Consider the following 18380-nt stretch of genomic DNA (forward strand, 5'->3'; position numbering starts at 1 on the left):
TGAATCGCAAATCATTTAGTTTGGTATTTGATAATTGAGGCAAATCACTCTCTTTTACAACATTCTCCCGAGAAGAGAGATACACCAAATCATTATAAAAAAAAAAATGGTTTTGGTTTAGAAAGATAAATTACCATTGATAATATAAACATATATTTTAGAAGAATGAAAAAAATAGTAATAATAATAGACATAGTTTTGAGCAAGTTTTATTTAATTTATTTTTGTTTTTGTTTTTGTTAGCGTCTAAAGTAAGATGATGAAGAGATTAGTGGCGTGAAGGCGACTAAGAGTTTGCTTCTTCTTCTTTAGCTTGTAGTTGCTTTGTTTCAGCATTTGACACTTTTTTGTTTATCAAAGGCTCTATCATTTGCTCTAAGTCATCCAAGTCTTGCGTGACTTTTTCCACCTGCATATTTAAATTTTGACTTCTCTAATCACAATCAAAAGTTTTGATATGTTGACCCGAAAAACAAAAAAAAAGGGACCCCTACAGCATATGTTGAAAATTTAGTTCGATTTTATAAATTTCATTTATCAGTTTGAATGATAAAGTGTACCTTGTGAAGGAAATCTTGGGTTAGATGTGCTTCATGAGCAGCAACTTCTGAAATGTGTTCCAGAACCAAAGCTACTTGTTTCATTTTACTTTTCTCGGGTAGTTTCTCTGCCATTTCTTCAGCCATTTGGTCGGTCGCTGTCGCCACTTTCTCCACCATTTCTGCTACAGCCTCTATCCCTTCTACAACCAACTCCGCCTCTCCTACATCACATCAGTCCAATTTATGGCAAACACAAGAAAAATAAGCCTATATATATATAAAGTAAAAGAGCTATGAGTAATGCATAGAAGAATACTGAGATATTACTAGATTCGTTACCTTCGATACGTTTCAGTTTCTGTATCCTTTTGTTGTTCCAGAAAGATAACACTAAGGAAATCGCTGAACCTATAACCCATCTCCCCCTGCCAGTTATTCTCCAAATTAGTCCCTTATGCATTGATCAAGATTGAATAATCTAATGCAAATTGGTTCCTACGTATATCATAAGCTACCCTATTGTTCCATTCGATGTGTATAGAGAGAAAGAAAGCGAGAGGGGAATTACCAAGAAGGAAAGTTAAACCACTGGTTTGGAGAAGAAGGTTGCATCTTGGAGTCGTTGGAAACATTACTAAAGTATCTCCCCGCATTAACCGGATTTGATAACTTGACACCTTGTGGACACATCTGGTTATGATAGTCTCTCCCAAATCGAATAATCGCCGGATATGGATTCATAGACGTCTTCCTCTCGACGTTGTTGTATATTTGTAAGACCTCCGCAAGGCTCTGCCTATACACCGCAAAACCTCCACTCTGCATTCTCCGAGTCAGATACATTTTCAAACCGTTTTCTTGAAATCAAGATTCTGAAATTTTCATAGACACAACTTCAATTATATATACACAGTTATGTTTTTATTTTGTGTGTGATATTGGTGAAGCGTATGCTTAAGATAAAAGGCTTTTACGTGTAGTAACGCTTGGGGATAGATGTTGAACACGCCAAGAAATGTGGTTGTCTTTTTTTTTTTTCTTCTATTAATATATTTGTTTATACTCTCTTATCTGTATTAACTTTTTTGAAGTTACATTTTTGAATAATTATATTTTCCGGATATTTACGAAAACTTCACATCGTAAATATCTATGAATAATTGTATTTTTCAGATAGAGCCATAAAGGTTATACTTTTCTTTGTTTGGTTAAAAAGTACAAATTAAAAAGACGACAATTTGTTTGCACTTGCAGCTATAGATTTGTTTGGTTTTGGTTCCAGTAACGTGCGTTGAAAAGGAACTCTAGTGCATTCTAACTGAGGAGAATTCATCTTTTTCATTTTTCCCTATTTTGTAATTCATAAAACCACTGTTGGTAGAAATTCATCCAAAAACAATTATACTATATAAGTTGAAAATGACTATATTTCAATTTTCTTCTCAAAATAATAACCAATCAAAAAATTAGATTAAATCATCATTAATTGGATATATAATAGATATTAAATAATTTATTATTAAATTTTAAGATAAATGCTTTTTATCAATTATTAAAAGAAAAGTTGTAGCTAATTAATTAAATCTTGCAACGATGCATTTGGCTTGTGGTTGTTGTTACTTTATATCTTTGGAACTTATTAATCAAATATAAAAACAAATGAAAGGTTTATATTAATAAAGACTAAACCATCAATATTCGATCAGAAAATGGAAATAAAATTTGCCAAACAAATCTAACAACAATTTTGGATTACTCTAGAAAATAATTTACCAATTTTAGAGTTTTATTTTTGTACATATAAGCTTTTTGTGTGTTTGTGTGTTTACATGTAAAATTTTTAATACAAAACAATAGAACTTGTGAAAAGCCCCCTTGGCCCCCAGTGGTTATTTGGTTTATCATTTATTATTTATCATCATCGACACCACTATAATCATAATTGAATACTTAAAATGGTTTCTTTATATAGGTTATTTCTTTAAAAAAATTATTTTTAATTTTAACTACTAAAATTTACAAAGTATTAACATGTAAAATTTATTTTGAAAAAAAAAATAAAAAACATATGCATGGTCATGCCTTCAGTTACAAAGTTCACCATTGTGTTGAAGAAAACATCTTAAGAAATAACGAAGATATCTTAAACCTCACATAATATGCAGTTTACTTTTTTCGCGATTCAGTTTTTTGTTTATAGGAATCTAATAAAATAGAATGTACATTTTAATTTTCATAGAATATAGAGAAAAAATTGAAGAATGTTTTCTAACAATTTTAGAACATGAAGAATTATATTCTAATTTTTGTAGAACAAAGAGTAAAATATAGAATATGTATTAGTATTCTAATTACAATAGAACATAAATAACTTCTACATTTTATAAAACATATAGAATGTGTAGAATACATTATTTAAATTATGTAGAACATGTACAATATATATATATTACATATTCTAAACTCATAAAGTGTATTCTAAACTTTATAGATCATATTTTATCCATCTAAAATGGCAATAAAAACAACATATTTTTGACGTTATATGGATTTTCATGTCTTATTCATTATTTTCCTAGGAATTTATCTTAATGGTTTTTTGAAAAAAATGACTAAATAACCTGTAAATGGTAATTGAAAAAGAGTTGACATTTGTTAATAGAATCATCAATGCATCAATGTTTAGATATTTATTTTTTATTTCCAATATTCCATTTTGATGGTATTTTGAAAAATATCTCCTTTTTTTTTTCTTACGACTTGGATTAAATTGTCAAATACGCAAGTATCATCACTGCCAACATAAATAGAAAAATTTGCATCTACACCTACTTTCATACAAAGTAATATCACTTACACCCACTTTATGCTACACATATCATATAACAATAAACCTCTAACTAAATTTCTTATAACTATACAAAAGAAAAAAAGAAAAGAAAAAAAACTCACACATCTTCTTCTTCATCGTTTTTCTTTATCTATCTTTCTCTCCCCAATTCAATTCTAGGGGTTTTACGAATGGCAATAACCCATGTGAAAACGTCACTGACACCGTTGACCACCGTGGGATCGCCGCCATAAGATCTAGTACCGGTCGATTAAGAGCCACCAGGTTCATCATCGTTAAGCCTTTGAGATCGGGAGCTGCTTCTCTTTCTGTTTACAACACTAATTCTGAAATTTGTGAGAACACTTTTTGGACTTGTAGGTGCAAACATGGCGGAGAGGTTTCCTTACTATGGAATCAAATCAAACCTAATAAGCTATTTGACCGGACTACTTGGTCAATCCACGGCGGCAACCGCCACTAACGTCACCAACGCTTGGTCTGGAATCACTTGGTCAATTTACGGTGGCATTCACCGCTAATACGAGCGATCATAGCAGTACTGAGATTCCTTTTCTTAAGACAACAAAACAAAGTTGTATTTAATTTTCTAAATTCAGTTATTTCGAGGGGTTAATGACCACATGGTCATAGTTTAGTGGATGTGCTTGACTAGTCTATAGAACTGTAATTCATGTGGTTATCCAAGATATGTGATCTATAGACTATAGGTAACATTAAGAAGAATTAAGAAGTGTAATTCATGTGGTTATCCAAGATATGTTCACTCATTTTATCCTAGGTTTTGTTCTTCAAAATCTTTTGGGATTGCATGAGATGAGTATTCCTTTGTTGATTGATGTCTTTAACTTGTTGTATAGTCTTGAAGTCTTCATTTCTTGGTCTTGAAGTCTTTTGTTGACAGTTGAACTGTTACATAATTGGGTTTTTGTCTTCATGTTTATAAAATTAACTTAGGAGTAAGGTTTTGCATAGGAGTGTAAACCATTTTTTTTGAATAGATATGTTTTGGAATGGATCGTCGTCTTGCGTATTGTTTTCTTGTGTTATATCATCTTCGTCGTCCTAGGAGGATTAATTCATCGCAATTGTTTCGAGGTGTTTCTTGAGCTTTTCTTTGTCTCTACTTTTCTTGGTTCCTGAGGAGGAAGTTGTTGATTCTGTAGGACTTGGTGGTTTATGAGGCGAAGTTTTTGTTTGAATAGGTGGTAATGTAGCTATGGACTGCTTTATTTGTTGATGTGTCTGAATCCATTTTCCCAAGTTGGATAAGGAGCAGCAGTCAAGGTTGTATTTGTCCCACCACTTGATTCTGAACTCGCGGACTAGTGAATATGGCATGTCTGGTAAGAAGGGTACAAAGTTGTAGTGCCAAGATAGTATCCAGGGTATTCCTACATCTATGTGGAAGGCTATTTTAGGTAGAGGACCGATGGGTTGGTGTTTTTCGTGTTTAGTATAGTAGGGTAGTAAAGCTTTGGGTATTTGGGGAGGATATATGTCATCGGTTGGGCCGAACCAATACCACCATTCGTAGAGCCATCCTGGTATTGTCTTGGGGCAATGAAAGTCGAACGAGAGGAACTAAGAGTGATCATAGGTTCGTAAATAAAGGGTATAGAGAAAGGCTTTTTGGTAATCTGTGTAGGTAAATCTTGGAATATAGAACCCCGGGATGGAGAATTCTTTTGCGGTGTGGAGGTTAATAAACCCGAGATCTTGGGGATTGCATACTTTGAGGATTTTACAGGTGGAGTAGGAAATGAGGTTTTGGTCAATTTTTGTTGGTATAGTGGGTTATTTCTATTGATTTGGTGTCTACGAGAATAAATTCGTAGAATGTATGGTTTTTTTTGTGAGGTTATTAGTAAGGTATTGGCTTTCCTCATAAAATATGCAGTTGATATATTGGGTTAGGTCTTTAAGGGATATTGGTTTGGTAAATGAGGTTGTAATAAGGTGTTGGTGTTGTGGTTTAAGGAAGTAAGACGATTTGGTCTGTGTTTTTTTTTGTGAGGAGGATGGAATGAATATTTTTTGTGGCTGGGGATTGACGGCTTTTGCATAGGATAAAGGAGGAAATTCCGCTAAGGCAGATAATTGGTTACTAGTGGTTAATTGTTTCCCTTGTAAATGTGGTTGATTTTGACGTAGTCTGATGCACTCATAGGTTTCTTTTGTGTTTCACTCATTTTGGTGATCCTGAGATTTTCCCTATAAATACTCCCTTGTTAGAATATCAGGTAAGAAATTATTTTCTCCCTTTATATATTGTATATCAAAGTCAAAAACAGATAGAATAGCTTGCCATTTAGCAAATATTTGTTTAGAAACTAAGTTTTTAACGTCCTTTTGTAAAACATTTTGGCCGATTTGCAATTGACATGTGTTACTCCTCTTTCTTTCTCAGTCCGGGCAAAGATATTTTGGATTCAGACACATCAACAAATAAAGCAGTCCATAGCTACAGTATCCCGAGCATTACCACCTATTCAAACAAAAAATTCGCCTCTTAAACCACCAAGTCCTACAGAATCAACAACTTCATCCTCCGGAACCAAGAAAGGTAGAGGAAAAGAAAAGCTCAATAAATTCCTCGAAACAATTGCGATGCAAATATCCTCCAAGGACGACAAAGATGATATAACACAAGACAACAATACACAAGACGACGATCCATTCTAAAACATATCTATTCAAAAAAACTAAAAAAATATATTTACTCTCAAATAAATCCTGCTTGTATTTGTACTATAATTGTATATTTAGTATATTATCTTGTAGAAGAAAGAGGCAACATTTTCCACCGACTCCATCAAGACTCCATTTTTCAAGGCAACATGAAGACAAAAACCCAATTATGTAACAGTTCAACTGTCAACAAAAGACTTCAAGACCAAGAAATGAAGACTTCAACACTATACAACAAGACAAAGACATCAATCAACAAAGGATTACTCATCTCATGCAATCCCAAAAATAGGACATGTCTACAATAACATACGCAACTTCACACAGGTTTGTATAAATAAAAACGAGAAAGTATTAGGAAAGGGTAGAGTGTTTTTAGCGATCCTTCACAAATTCCCTACACATCATACTCTCTAGTTTTCATAATTTTGTTTTCAAAGCTTGTATCTATACTCGTGTAATTCATATCAAGTTTAATAAAGTAAGTTTTAATCATCCCACTTGTCTATATTTTGAGTTACTCGTTTTATTTAAAGTCTTATAATAATAGTTATACAACAACGTACGGAAACAGACTATAAGTGTTGTCTAAAGATTCCTAATCCATCTCTAACTCTTGTAATTAGTCAACTACATTGGATTGTGACAAAACCCAGGATAAAATATAGTTAGCATCATTCAACACTTATACCTCTCTTCAAACCATTAACAAAATCCAGATAGTATGATACAGTGTCTAAGTGACACTGTAACAAAGCAACAAAGCAAGAGGTGAGGCAATTTGGTGATAAGACATTAGATATAACAAATTATAAGACTGATGATTTACCGTGCACTAGGTGTATATTCCACCAAATTGGAGATAAGATATTTCGTTTCTTCCCTTTTACAGTGGTTGAGCCCGAGTTTATTCCGACAGACATATGCATCCTTTGATTTTCCAAACGGATGCTCACCCAGAGTTAAGGAATAAAACAGAATGCAACCAAAGCTAAAGACATCCACTTTTGAAGTTTCTGAAGTTTTAACACAAGACTCTAACTTCCTCAAATTATTGTTTGCTTGAAAACGTGTATCATAATGACCTGTACAAAGAGATAAGTTAGCATATTCAACAAAACAAATTAATTTATAGATTCATCAAAAAAAATTAACTTACTTATTTTTTCATCTTTAGATTATGGGTCGAGGATAATAGGTTCGGTGTAGGTCGTACAGAAATTAGCAATCTTTGCCGTGATAGCTTTTTTTTCCACACATTATGACTATGTTCTATGTGTTCAAATCTCGATGCATAAAAACCATCTTATGCAAGTGATTCAAACCTTTAGCAACGTCCTCCATCAACTTCAACATAAGAGGATAGATGTCTTTTGGTATGGTCATACCGGTATTGGCGATATAATCTTGAAGAGGTTTTGGAAAGGGTATTTGACGTCTTGTGTTCAGGTTTCGAAAGCATTTCACAAGCTTTTCTAGCGTGAAACACCAACGCTCTTCGGAATTGTAGTAAAATCCATCATCCTTATCGAAAGTGACCCAATCGAGAATGTTATCGTGTTTATCGCAGTCCTCCATGATATTGTATTCTCTTTCAGATTTGTTGAGGTTCTCAGTAGACAACGTCCTCCGCTTTACCATCACTTTTTTCCCGGGATCGTAAAACCCTAGGCATGAGTCAAACTGTTTGCCTTCTTCCACTACGTGTGGCGAAACACAAAGCTTTCCAATCCTCTTCCATTGTTTTTGTGCTTGATCGTAAGACGTTGAGAACATGTCCACAAGATGTGATGAACTTTAACCCTGCACCAATGAAACAGATTATCATCATCAATTAATAAAACATAGACGAGGGTCATCTACTCTCAAGCCAATATGTAAATGTGTTACTAAAGATGATGGAAAATGACTCCCATACAGTTGATAAACCAATAATAATCATCAACTAGAGCATTATCAATTCAACACAAGTATCATAGAACCCACACAGTTGATAAACCAATAATCATCACAAAATAGAGCATTATCAATTCACCACAAGTATAATAGAACCCATATAGTTGATAAACCAATAATCATCATCAGCTATAGCACTATCAATTCACCATAAGTATCATAGAACCCATAAAATTAATAAACCAAATGCATTATCAATAATTCACTACAAGTATCATAGAACCCGAGATGGTCACCTTCTCCAGTTCCAACTCATGCTACACATTAGATAAACCAAACATACGCATGTTAAAAGGTATAACTGATTGTCGAAAACCAAAAAAGGTATGACCTTTGGAGCTTAAACAAAAAGCAATCACTACAGAAAGAAGGTTCCTTTAATGACATTGGAGGATTTTGAACTTGCATTTGATAAACCAAACATACGCATGTTAAAAGGTATAATCTTTGGGGGTTAAACAAAAAGCAATCACTACAGAAAGAAGGGTCCTTTAATGACATTGGAGGATTTTGAACTTGCATTTGATAAACCAAACATTCGCATGTTAAAAGGTATAACCATTGGGGTTTAAACAAAAGACAATCACAACAGAAAGAATGTTCCTTTAATGACATAGGAGACTCTTGAACTTGCCAAAGTTGAGAAATTTCAAAAAATCCTAAAATGTGTCTACTTTTTTAAAAAAATAACTCATTTAAATTAGATTTGACTACAAAGAAAATAAAGAAGTGTAGAGAGATAGAAACATCACTAACTTGTTGTCTTTGGTTTTTTGTCTTTGGTTTTCAGATTGGCACACAAGAATCAAAGAAAACAGAGAAGAAGGAAAAACTCTCTCGTTTCTCACTTATTCGCCAGCACTTCTCGTTTCTCTGAAGTAGGAAGAAGGAAAAGTTTCTCTTTTTTGCCCGTACGTTCTCACATGCCAACACTTTCTCCTCTTCTTACGATGTAAAACAACAAGTGCATGCGAGTTTGAGTTTTCGAGTCGGGTCGGATCGGGTATTCGGTTGTTTTAAAATTGTGTTGAGGATAACCCGAAACAAAATTTCAGAGATCCTTCACAAATTCCCTACACATCATACTCTCTAGTTTTCATAATTTTGTTTTCAATGCTTGTATCTATACTCGTGTATTTCATATCAAATTTAATAAAGTAAATTTTAATCATCCCACTTGTCTATATTTTGAATTACTCGTTTTATTTAAAGTCTTATAATTATAGTTATACAACAACGTATGTAAACGAACTATAAGTGTTGTCTAAAGATTCCTAATCCATCTCTAACTCTTGTAATTAGTCAACTACACTGGATTGTGACAAAACACAAGATAAAATATAGTTACCATACGTTCAACACTTATACCTCTCTCCAAACCATTAACAAAACCTAGATAGTATGATAAAGTGTCTAAGTGACACTGTAACAAAGCAACAAAGCAAGAGGTCAAGAAATTCGGTGATAAGGCTTTAGATATAACAAATCATAAGACTGATGATTTACCATGCAGTAGGTGTATATTCCACCAACTTGGAGATAAGATATTTAGCTTCTTCACTTTTACAGTGGTTGAGCGCGAGTTTATTCCAACAGACATATGCATCATTTGCTTCTCCAAACGGATGCTCACCCAGAGTTAAGGAATAAAACAGAATGCAACCAAAGCTAAAGACATCCACTTTTGAAGTTTCTGAAGTTTTAACACAAGACTCTAACTTCCTCAAATTATTGTTTGCAATTGTTCTGCAAAACCTGTATCATAATGACATGTACAAAGAGATAAGTTAGCATATTCAACAAAACAAATTAATTTATAGATTCATCAAAACAAATTAACTTACTTATTATTTCATCTTTAGATTTTGGGTCGACGATGATAGGTTCGGTGCAGGTGGTACAAAAATTAGCAATCTTTGCCGTGATAGATTTTTTTCCACACATTATGACTATGTTTTGTGGGTTCAAATCTCGATGCATAAAACCCATCTTATGCAAGTGATTCAAACATTTAGCAACGTCCTCCATCAACTTCAACAAAAGAGGATAGATGTCTTTTAGTATGGTCATACCGGTATTGGTGATATAATCTTGACGAGGTATTAGAAAGGGTATTTGACGACTTGTGTTCAGGTTTCGAAAGCATTTCACAAGCTTTTCTAGCGTGAAACACCAACGCTCTTCGGAAGTGTAGTAAAATCCATCATCCTTATCGAAAGTGACCCAATCGAGAATGTTATTGTGTTTATCGTAGTCCTCCATGATACTGTATTCTCTTTCGGATTTGTTGAGGTTCTCAGTAGACAACGTCCTCCGCTTGACCATCACTTTTTTCCTGGGGTCGTAACAACAAACTATCAACTATTAATACCGCCCTTTAATGCAATCTCACCACCTCTCTTTAAACCATTAACAAAACCCAGATAGTATGATATTGTGGCTAAGTGACACTGTAACAAAGCAACAAAGAAAGAGTTCAAGCAATTTGGTGATAAAGCTTTAGATATAACAAATCATAAGACAGATGATTTATCGTGCACTAGGTGTAACTATTTTGTCAAAATGGGTATAGGTGTTATCTAAACACTCCTAATCCATCTCAAACTCTTATAGTTATTCAAATACATTGATTTGTGACACATTTTGACCCTAAAATCACTAACAAAGCCATTTACTGCTTCTAAGCAAAGTTTTGTTGGTTTTAGCTTGTTTTCTTGGTTTTAGCCTGTTTTGGATAAAATGGGTATAAGTGTTGTCTAAACACTCCTAATCCATCTCTAACTCTTATAATTAGTCATATACATTTATTTGTGACACATTTTGACCCTAAAATCACTAACAAAGTTGTTTACTGCTTCTAAGTAAAGTTATGTCGGTTTTAGCCTGTTTTGGGACGAAATGGGTATAAGTGTTGTCTAAAGATTCCTAATCCATCTCTAATTCTTATAATTAGTCAAATACATTGGATTGTGACACATTTTGACTCTAGAAACACTAACAAAGCCTTTTACTGCATCAAAGCAAAGTTTTATCGGTTTTAGCCTGTTTTGGACAAAAATGGTAGAAGTGTTGTCTAAACACTTCCAATCCATCTCTAACTATTATAATTAGTCAAATACATTGATTTGTGACATATTTTGACCCTAGAAACACTAATAAAGCTGTTTACCGCTTCTAAGCAATGTTGTGTCGGTTTTAGCCTGTTTTGGAATGAAATGGGTATAAGTGTTGTCTAAAGCCTCCTAATCCATCTATAACTCTTATAATTAGTCATATACTTTGGATTGGGACACATTTTGACTCTAAAAGCACTAACAAAACCGTTTACTGCTTCGAAGCAAAGTTTGTCGGTTTAACCTGTTTTCTCGATTTTAGCCTGTTTTGGGATGAAATGAATGAATTTTGTAAGGCTTAGTTGTTGTTCTAGTGAATTTTGTAAAGCTAATATTTCTTTAAAAAGCTATACAATCTATTAGAAAGAGAAACAAAAAAAAAACTCTGGAAAGAGAGAGAGAATAGAGAAAAAAATAATTTGTTAGATTAAATGTAAGCCATCATATCTAAATTATTAATTAAAATCGTATAGTCCAAATTATAGTGAGTTTTCTATTTTTGGTTTTTAAGTTTAAGGGTAAAGTTGTCCAAAATTAATGTGAGTAAATGTAAAAATAGTCCAAAAAATATACCGATAGCAGGAAATATGTCAAAGTGAGAGAACTGCTTAAAAAATTAGGTGTATATGCAAATCACTCAAATAAATAAGGGTCCATTTCGTAACACTAAAGAAGCAGAAGGGTTCTTTTAGGAAATTTTCGTAATCCCGGACCAGACCAGGTCTTACTCCATGTCCCATTAGCGTCTCCGATTGGATTGTTTAAGTTAAAAAAAAAAATTGGGAAAACGAAGAAGCCAAGAGATGGCGGACGAGAAGGTTAAAGATGAAGCGATGCAGATAATGGGAATGTTTCAGATTCTTCCGAGACTCGTCGTCTTTGATCTCGACTACACTCTCTGGCCTTTTTACTGGTACCCTTTCTTTTGTCTTTTCTTCATTCCAATTCCATCCCCAATTTTTTTTGTGGAACTTGTTTCGTTTTGTCAAACTGGTAATAAGTTGTATGAATCGGAGAAAAAGTAAGAGTTTTAAAGAAGAGTGTGAATTGATCGATCACACAGTTTGTTTTTGATACTGCTTTGGAAGAAGTTAAAATTAGTTTCAAATGTTTTTTTTTTTTATGTTATGGATTTTGTGTGACTCGTTCGTTTCAGCGAATGCCTTTCGAAACGCGAAATGCCGTCTCTGTATCCACAAGCAAAAGGTATACTGAGTGCTCTGAAAGAAAAGGGAATTGAAATGGCTATTGCTTCCAGATCTCCTACTTCTGATATTGCTAACACATTTCTTGATAAACTCAACATTAAGCCCATGTTTGTCGCCAAGGTTAGTTTCATTCATCTCCTTTTGTGTCTCTCTTCTCTTCTTCTTCGATGTGGTTCATTGTGTTAGCCGCCGAATCATTGTCTAGTGATGTTTCTTCAGACTTACCTCACGTGTGTTGTTAGATAAGTGTCCGTCTGGTACCACATTTGATATCTGCATCGTAGTTCAAACCGTATTGGGAAGGAATAGGAGGAAGTTGTTGTTGATATCTGTCTGGCATAGGGTAATTAATAATACTTCTGGGATTGTTTTAGGAAATTTACTCAAGTTGGACTCACAAGACGGAACACTTTCAGAAGATTCACACAAGGACGGGAGTGCCTTTTACTGCCATGCTCTTCTTCGATGATGAGGACAGAAACATCAAATCAGTTAAGACAAACTACTACTTTGTGGCCAGTTTTGAACTTTATGTCGCGAGGTAGGGACTTTTTTCTTTACTATGTGCGTGCACTAAGATTGAATCTTTGGTGTGTGTGTGTGAATAAAAAAACAGGTTTCGAAAATGGGAGTGACAAGCATCTTGGTGGGTAATGGAGTTACGCTTGGAGCATTCAGACAGGGGCTTACTGAATTTACTCAAAATCATAACACTATCGAGAAGAATAAACAGGTTTGGCGCGACAAGTATTCTGGAAAGCCTGCTTCATCAGAGACAAACAAAGACTGAGACATTCGTTTCCGTCCATCAGACACCCCAATATTCTTGAGTGTTGTTGTATTTATTTCACATTATTAACTACAAATGAGTTACATGGGTACCTCGAGATCTGTATTGAAGTCTGAAAATATCCTTCTCAAAGATTACTTTGGCTGTTATGCTATCTGGCTAAGCAAACTGATTTATTCGGCTTTCACTTTTTTTTTAAAAAAAAAAAAAAAAACATATGCTTGTTCCTGAAGATATACATTCTCTCAACTTCTTTGGACAGAAGCTAGCAACAAGCTCGTTGTTGTTAAATGTTAAATGTTTTTTTTTTTCTTTCGTGACCCCCACTACTTTGATGTATTGAAGAATAATGGTATGAAGAGTGAAATTAGGAATTTTGATTATTTTTCTCGGCTCCGAGAAACAAATATAAGTTGTATCTTCTAATAAGCTAATAATACCCTCAACAACAAAACCTTTGTTAATCATGTATTTCACTATACCTCCCCCACGCACAACCGATTTCAGGGGGAGAGAACAAATCTTTTCCATCACCAAATGAATGAGAAATGCGTGCAAATCAGAACCGTCCGTTCCCATTAGTTTCTGTCCTTGATCTTCTTGTACCCGGCAACTCCTCATGTTTCCCTTCAGAACCAATTCTGTAACCTCTCTCAACTGATTCCGCTTCTAAGGGCAGCTCGTCTAATGTCTGTTTTTAACCCATATCAATTAGACACATTTTAACAAGTTTAAATTGCATTTTCTTCAAGGCAAACCCTTTGAACTTACCCGATTAGCCTGCTGAAGAATGCGAAGAGTCTCCTGCGTGCGTTTCCTCTTTATCGCTAACTCATCCGGCTCTTTCAACAATTCTTCAATCAAGTTCTCCCTGCCCCATCCACCAGATTTTTTAGTTCATTAAAAAAAAAAAGACTATTCACAAAATCAGATGAGACACATGATTTCTTTCATCACCTGTAAAGCTTCTCGATGAAAACATTGTGCAGCTCACGTTTCGAGTAATTTACCTGTGTATATTATCAATTACATAAAATAGTTACAACTCCCCTCACAGCTGAGTTACTTAAGGTGGAGTAGAAGATCGACAGACACTATTAGTTACAAGTGTCATCAATGAACGTTGCTTGACAGTTNAAGCGTACTATTCACAAAGAGAAACACATAAGCAATATTAATGCTTTGCTAAGACAATTGCCCACCTTTGGCCGCGTAACAGGATGCGAAATCCTAGAAGATTTTANTTAAAAACTTTGAAGATCTCAAGTAATACCACAATGTGAATATTTTTATAAGGGGGAGGAGAGACTAACCAGAAAATGCATGATTGCTTTTGGGACCAAGTCCTCAACATTCTTCCTTACAATGTCATAGTAGGATTTCAATAATAGCTTTGTTATCTGAATCTCAACTGACTCCTGTTCTGAATGATTTTCAGATGACCTCAACACAGTTGGAGGCTTCAAAAACCAAACATTTATGAGGTGAATAGGTAGTAAATAATTATACTGTATTGGGAAAGTATGAGGAGCTTGAGAAGGCACAAGATATTATACCTCCTTCAAATAGATTGTTGACAAGTTCTGATACATAGCTTGAGCAGCTTCGCTGAATGTTCTGTTTAGTAAGTTGTTTTTAGCAGCTGCCTGAACATCACTCCCCCGAAACATTGATGCTAAACCAGTCCAGGTGTTTCCTACACAGAGCATTGGGTTCTTCAACAAATAAAGACCAGACATGTATGCTCGTATGTAAGTCATACCTTGACAATGAATTCTATCATTTCAGTCACAAATCGTCTGAGAACTACATATATTCATTTAACTATGCATACATGAAACGCTGAAAAATGAATGTAATAACATTTACCAGCTGGTCCGGATTTTTCAGCATCTGCTGCAGCTAGAACACCCTGTGAAAAAATGTTATGGAAATATGTTATATGGTTTAAGAAGTCTTTAGCCTGGATCTTTGTACTCTCTTCATGGGCTTTCGGAAGCAGGAGTCAGACTATAAATGTAACAGAGTCAAATACACACATAACATAAACAAAAAATGACATACCTGATCAGTGACGTTTCCATTAGCTTGCCGGCCGAGAAAAGATCGGGTTTTTATTTGACTCGCAGAAGACGCTGCCTTCTCAGGCTCCACTGTATCCTGTTTAGTCAAAAGGAACATGTAAAAAAAATAAGCGTACTATTCACAAAGAGAAACACATAAGCAATATTAATGCTTTGCTAAGACAATTGCCCACCTTTGGCCGCGTAACAGGATGCGAAATCCTAGAAGATTTTACTTGTTGCATTGCAAGCTCCACAGCTTTGGTTCCCCCAATAAAATTTGGGTGTGAGGTATTTATGTAATCCATCTGCAAATGGTAAGCTTAAAAAATTAANTTCTGTTTAGTAAGTTGTTTTTAGCAGCTGCCTGAACATCACTCCCCCGAAACATTGATGCTAAACCAGTCCAGGTGTTTCCTACACAGAGCATTGGGTTCTTCAACAAATAAAGACCAGACATGTATGCTCGTATGTAAGTCATACCTTAGACAATGAATTCTATCATTTCAGTCTAAAATCGTCTGAGAACTACATATATTCATTTAACTATGCATACATGAAACGCTGAAAAATGAATGTAATAACATTTACCAGCTGGTCCGGATTTTTCAGCATCTGCTGCAGCTAGAACACCCTGTGAAAAAATGTTTTGGAAATATGTTATATGGTTTAAGAAGTCTTTAGCCTGGATCTTTGTACTCTCTTCATGGGCTTTCGGAAGCAGGAGTCAGACTATAAATGTAACAGAGTCAAATACACACATAACATAAACAAAAAATGACATACCTGATCAGTGACGTTTCCATTAGCTTGCCGGCCGAGAAAAGATCGGGTTTTTATTTGACTCGCAGAAGACGCTGCCTTCTCAGGCTCCACTGTATCCTGTTTAGTCAAAAGGAACATGTAAAAAAAATAAGCGTACTATTCACAAAGAGAAACACATAAGCAATATTAATGCTTTGCTAAGACAATTGCCCACCTTTGGCCGCGTAACAGGATGCGAAATCCTAGAAGATTTTACTTGTTGCATTGCAAGCTCCACAGCTTTGGTTCCCCCAATAAAATTTGGGTGTGAGGTATTTATGTAATCCATCTGCAAATGGTAAGCTTAAAAATTAAACCGAATTTCCAGCATTCACAACCAGCATCATTCAGAATCCAAATTTAAAAGAGGCTCTATTCAGTAAAATTGAGTAATCGATTATCTCAAACTTAATGCCCCTGCTACTCCACCCGCATGACAGGAAAAACAAAAATCAGTATATAGTTTAGATATCTCAGCATATTTAACATAACTGGTCATGCAATCAGTATTGCGTGGAGCTTAAATTCTTCATGCATACCTCCATTTCAAGAAGATCTCGGATCATTGCTTGTGAAGGTTCAAGACCTTCTCGCAGAAAGTTCCCAATAACCTCGTCCATGCGCTTTTGCAGGACAGGAAACCGCTGTAACTCAGTCATCATACACTGATGACTAATCTGTAGAGAAATTTTCTATTTAAAATTCAAGATCAAGTAAATTTAACAGTAAGTATAATAACGTAGCACATGATAAATCACACCTTTATTAGCTCATCATAAATGAACCTAGCACACTGAAGGCTGGGATCTAATAAACGGGATATTTGCCTCCTGACAAGAACTTCAAATGGAACCTATGCAGAAGAGAATGAAAACAAGAGATACTTATCAGAGTAGCTAAAAAGTAGAAAGCTCAAGCAATTTAAGTATGTGGAAAGTACTGATAAGCAGGACTTGGGGATAAAGACCTACATCTGGAACAAATAATGCAGATCTGGGACCAGTTGCATTTTGTATTGCAGTCCGAATATCCTCATCTGTTAAGTCTTCACACGGATCAACCTCCTTCAGAAGCAAAGTGATGAAAACAAATAGGTTAAGTTCTAAAATCCGTACCAAGTAGCACTAAGCCACTGACAAAATTAGTAGCTACAGAAATGTAAAAGATCACTATATAGCAGAGATATAGATCAATTTCAAGCGATAGCAGATCAGATGCTTCGAAAGATGCAGGGAATTGAACAAACACAAAACACTGATTATTTTTCTAACTGAAGTAACTTTACTCGTAAAAAACTGCATACATGGCACGCTTCCAAGAGCTTAAAACCTGAAACGAACTGTCTGCCTTCTAGGTCAATAATCACACTAATTATACTAAGATATCCACACAGAATTAATGGTTTACGAATCAATTAATTATCTTATAAATAGAAAGTCACCCATACGTGTATATGTTTTATGTCGATAGCAACAAAATGAACCTCCAATTGAAGACCACAAGTAATACCCTAAATTAAATTAAATTATGATGACATCACCTAACTAAGATATAGCTTAATGCACAAACTTGGAACAACAAAACAAAAGGCATCTAATAACTGAGATGAGGATCGAGGGAAAACTAGAAAAATGTACAAACAAACCTCTAAGCTCTTTACAAAGACTGATTGGAAGATGTAGAGAATTCTTGCTCCACCGGAAAGCTCAGATGTAGACATTTCTTTACTTTTCCCTTCCAGGGTTGAGGAGTATGCTGTTATGAAGAATTAAACCGTGATAAGGACCAATACCAACCTAAGAAACTAACATTTGTCGCCTAAACAGAAAGAGAACCCATCTTCAGATATTACCTTCACAGTATTTTGTAAGAAAACTGAGGAGAAGAGCTCCTTGACCACCCTACGAATTTCAAAACAATACACACCCAGAGAATGCTATAAGTTAAATAGCCACAGTGATAAACTTATATGTTTAAATGACATATTATGAGGCAAGTATATATTAGAAGCAAATGTAACTGGAAAGCATTTCTAGCTACAAAATAAGAAATGTCTAGTAATTGTGCCAGACACCTTTCTCTACATATCTGAACACGTTCAAACACTAACTATATAAATTATTCATATCTCGTTCTACTCAAAAATAAGTAGCTAAAACTGGCTGAAAAACACATACCCTGGACTCTCTTATATCCCCATAGCTCTCATACTCCTTTGCTGTAGCAAACAATGCACTGTTGATACGCGACTTTAAAGTAGGAAGCATTGCCTTGATGTGTTGGACAAGGATCTGCAAAAAAATGGAAAAGGGACTAGCTCCCATTAGACAGCTTCTAATATTACAGATAACAGAAACCTATG

General features: G+C 34.7%; 3 protein-coding genes across 4 annotated transcripts in view; 1 reads left to right on the plus strand and 2 right to left on the minus strand.

Moving 5' to 3' along the window:
* On the minus strand, positions 1-1459 carry LOC104747296. Its single transcript, XM_010468911.2, has 4 exons — positions 1111-1459; positions 882-967; positions 561-763; positions 1-409 (listed from the first exon to the last, which is right to left on the minus strand). The coding sequence occupies exons 1-4, from the start codon at positions 1383-1385 to the stop codon at positions 287-289; spliced, it is 687 nt and encodes a 228-aa protein (XP_010467213.1). The 5' UTR covers positions 1386-1459; the 3' UTR covers positions 1-286.
* On the plus strand, positions 11852-13341 carry LOC104747297 (magnesium-dependent phosphatase 1). Its single transcript, XM_010468912.2, has 4 exons — positions 11852-12066; positions 12310-12481; positions 12736-12852; positions 12978-13341. The coding sequence occupies exons 1-4, from the start codon at positions 11957-11959 to the stop codon at positions 13149-13151; spliced, it is 573 nt and encodes a 190-aa protein (XP_010467214.1). The 5' UTR covers positions 11852-11956; the 3' UTR covers positions 13152-13341.
* LOC104747298 (dynamin-related protein 3B) overlaps positions 13507-18380 on the minus strand; it is a 10365-nt gene continuing 5491 nt past the window's right edge. The window contains exons 12-21 of one of the 2 annotated variants that reach the window (XM_019237267.1): positions 16558-16695; positions 16194-16307; positions 16001-16096; positions 15806-15848; positions 15565-15631; positions 14708-14780; positions 14465-14611; positions 14109-14161; positions 13923-14022; positions 13507-13842 (exon numbers count right to left, since the gene is read on the minus strand). In XM_019237267.1, coding sequence (XP_019092812.1) covers positions 13711-13842; positions 13923-14022; positions 14109-14161; positions 14465-14611; positions 14708-14780; positions 15565-15631; positions 15806-15848; positions 16001-16096; positions 16194-16307; positions 16558-16695 — 963 coding nt within the window. In that variant the 3' untranslated portion in view covers positions 13507-13710. Of the gene's footprint in view, positions 13843-13922; positions 14023-14108; positions 14162-14464; positions 14612-14707; positions 14848-15564; positions 15632-15805; positions 15849-16000; positions 16097-16193; positions 16308-16557; positions 16696-18380 lie in introns of both variants that reach the window. The other variant, XM_019237268.1, reaches the window with a different exon arrangement.

This window comes from Camelina sativa, chromosome 15 (genome assembly GCF_000633955.1).
Source record: "Camelina sativa cultivar DH55 chromosome 15, Cs, whole genome shotgun sequence".
NCBI lineage: Eukaryota > Viridiplantae > Streptophyta > Magnoliopsida > Brassicales > Brassicaceae > Camelina > Camelina sativa.

Bases quoted from the DNA above. Each gene is read 5' to 3' on its own strand.
- LOC104747296 (XM_010468911.2), bottom strand. From the start codon at position 1,385: ATGTATCTGACTCGGAGAATGCAGAGTGGAGGTTTTGCGGTGTATAGG. The intron at 968-1,110 runs GTAATTCCCCTC...AATAACTGGCAG, and splicing joins TGGTTTAACTTTCCTTCTTG to GGGGAGATGGGTTATAGGTT. The intron at 410-560 runs GTACACTTTATC...TTAAATATGCAG, and splicing joins CCCAAGATTTCCTTCACAAG to GTGGAAAAAGTCACGCAAGA.
- LOC104747297 (XM_010468912.2), top strand. From the start codon at position 11,957: ATGGCGGACGAGAAGGTTAAAGATGAAGCGATGCAGATAATGGGAATG. The intron at 12,067-12,309 runs GTACCCTTTCTT...CGTTCGTTTCAG, and splicing joins ACTCTCTGGCCTTTTTACTG to CGAATGCCTTTCGAAACGCG. The intron at 12,482-12,735 runs GTTAGTTTCATT...GGATTGTTTTAG, and splicing joins AGCCCATGTTTGTCGCCAAG to GAAATTTACTCAAGTTGGAC.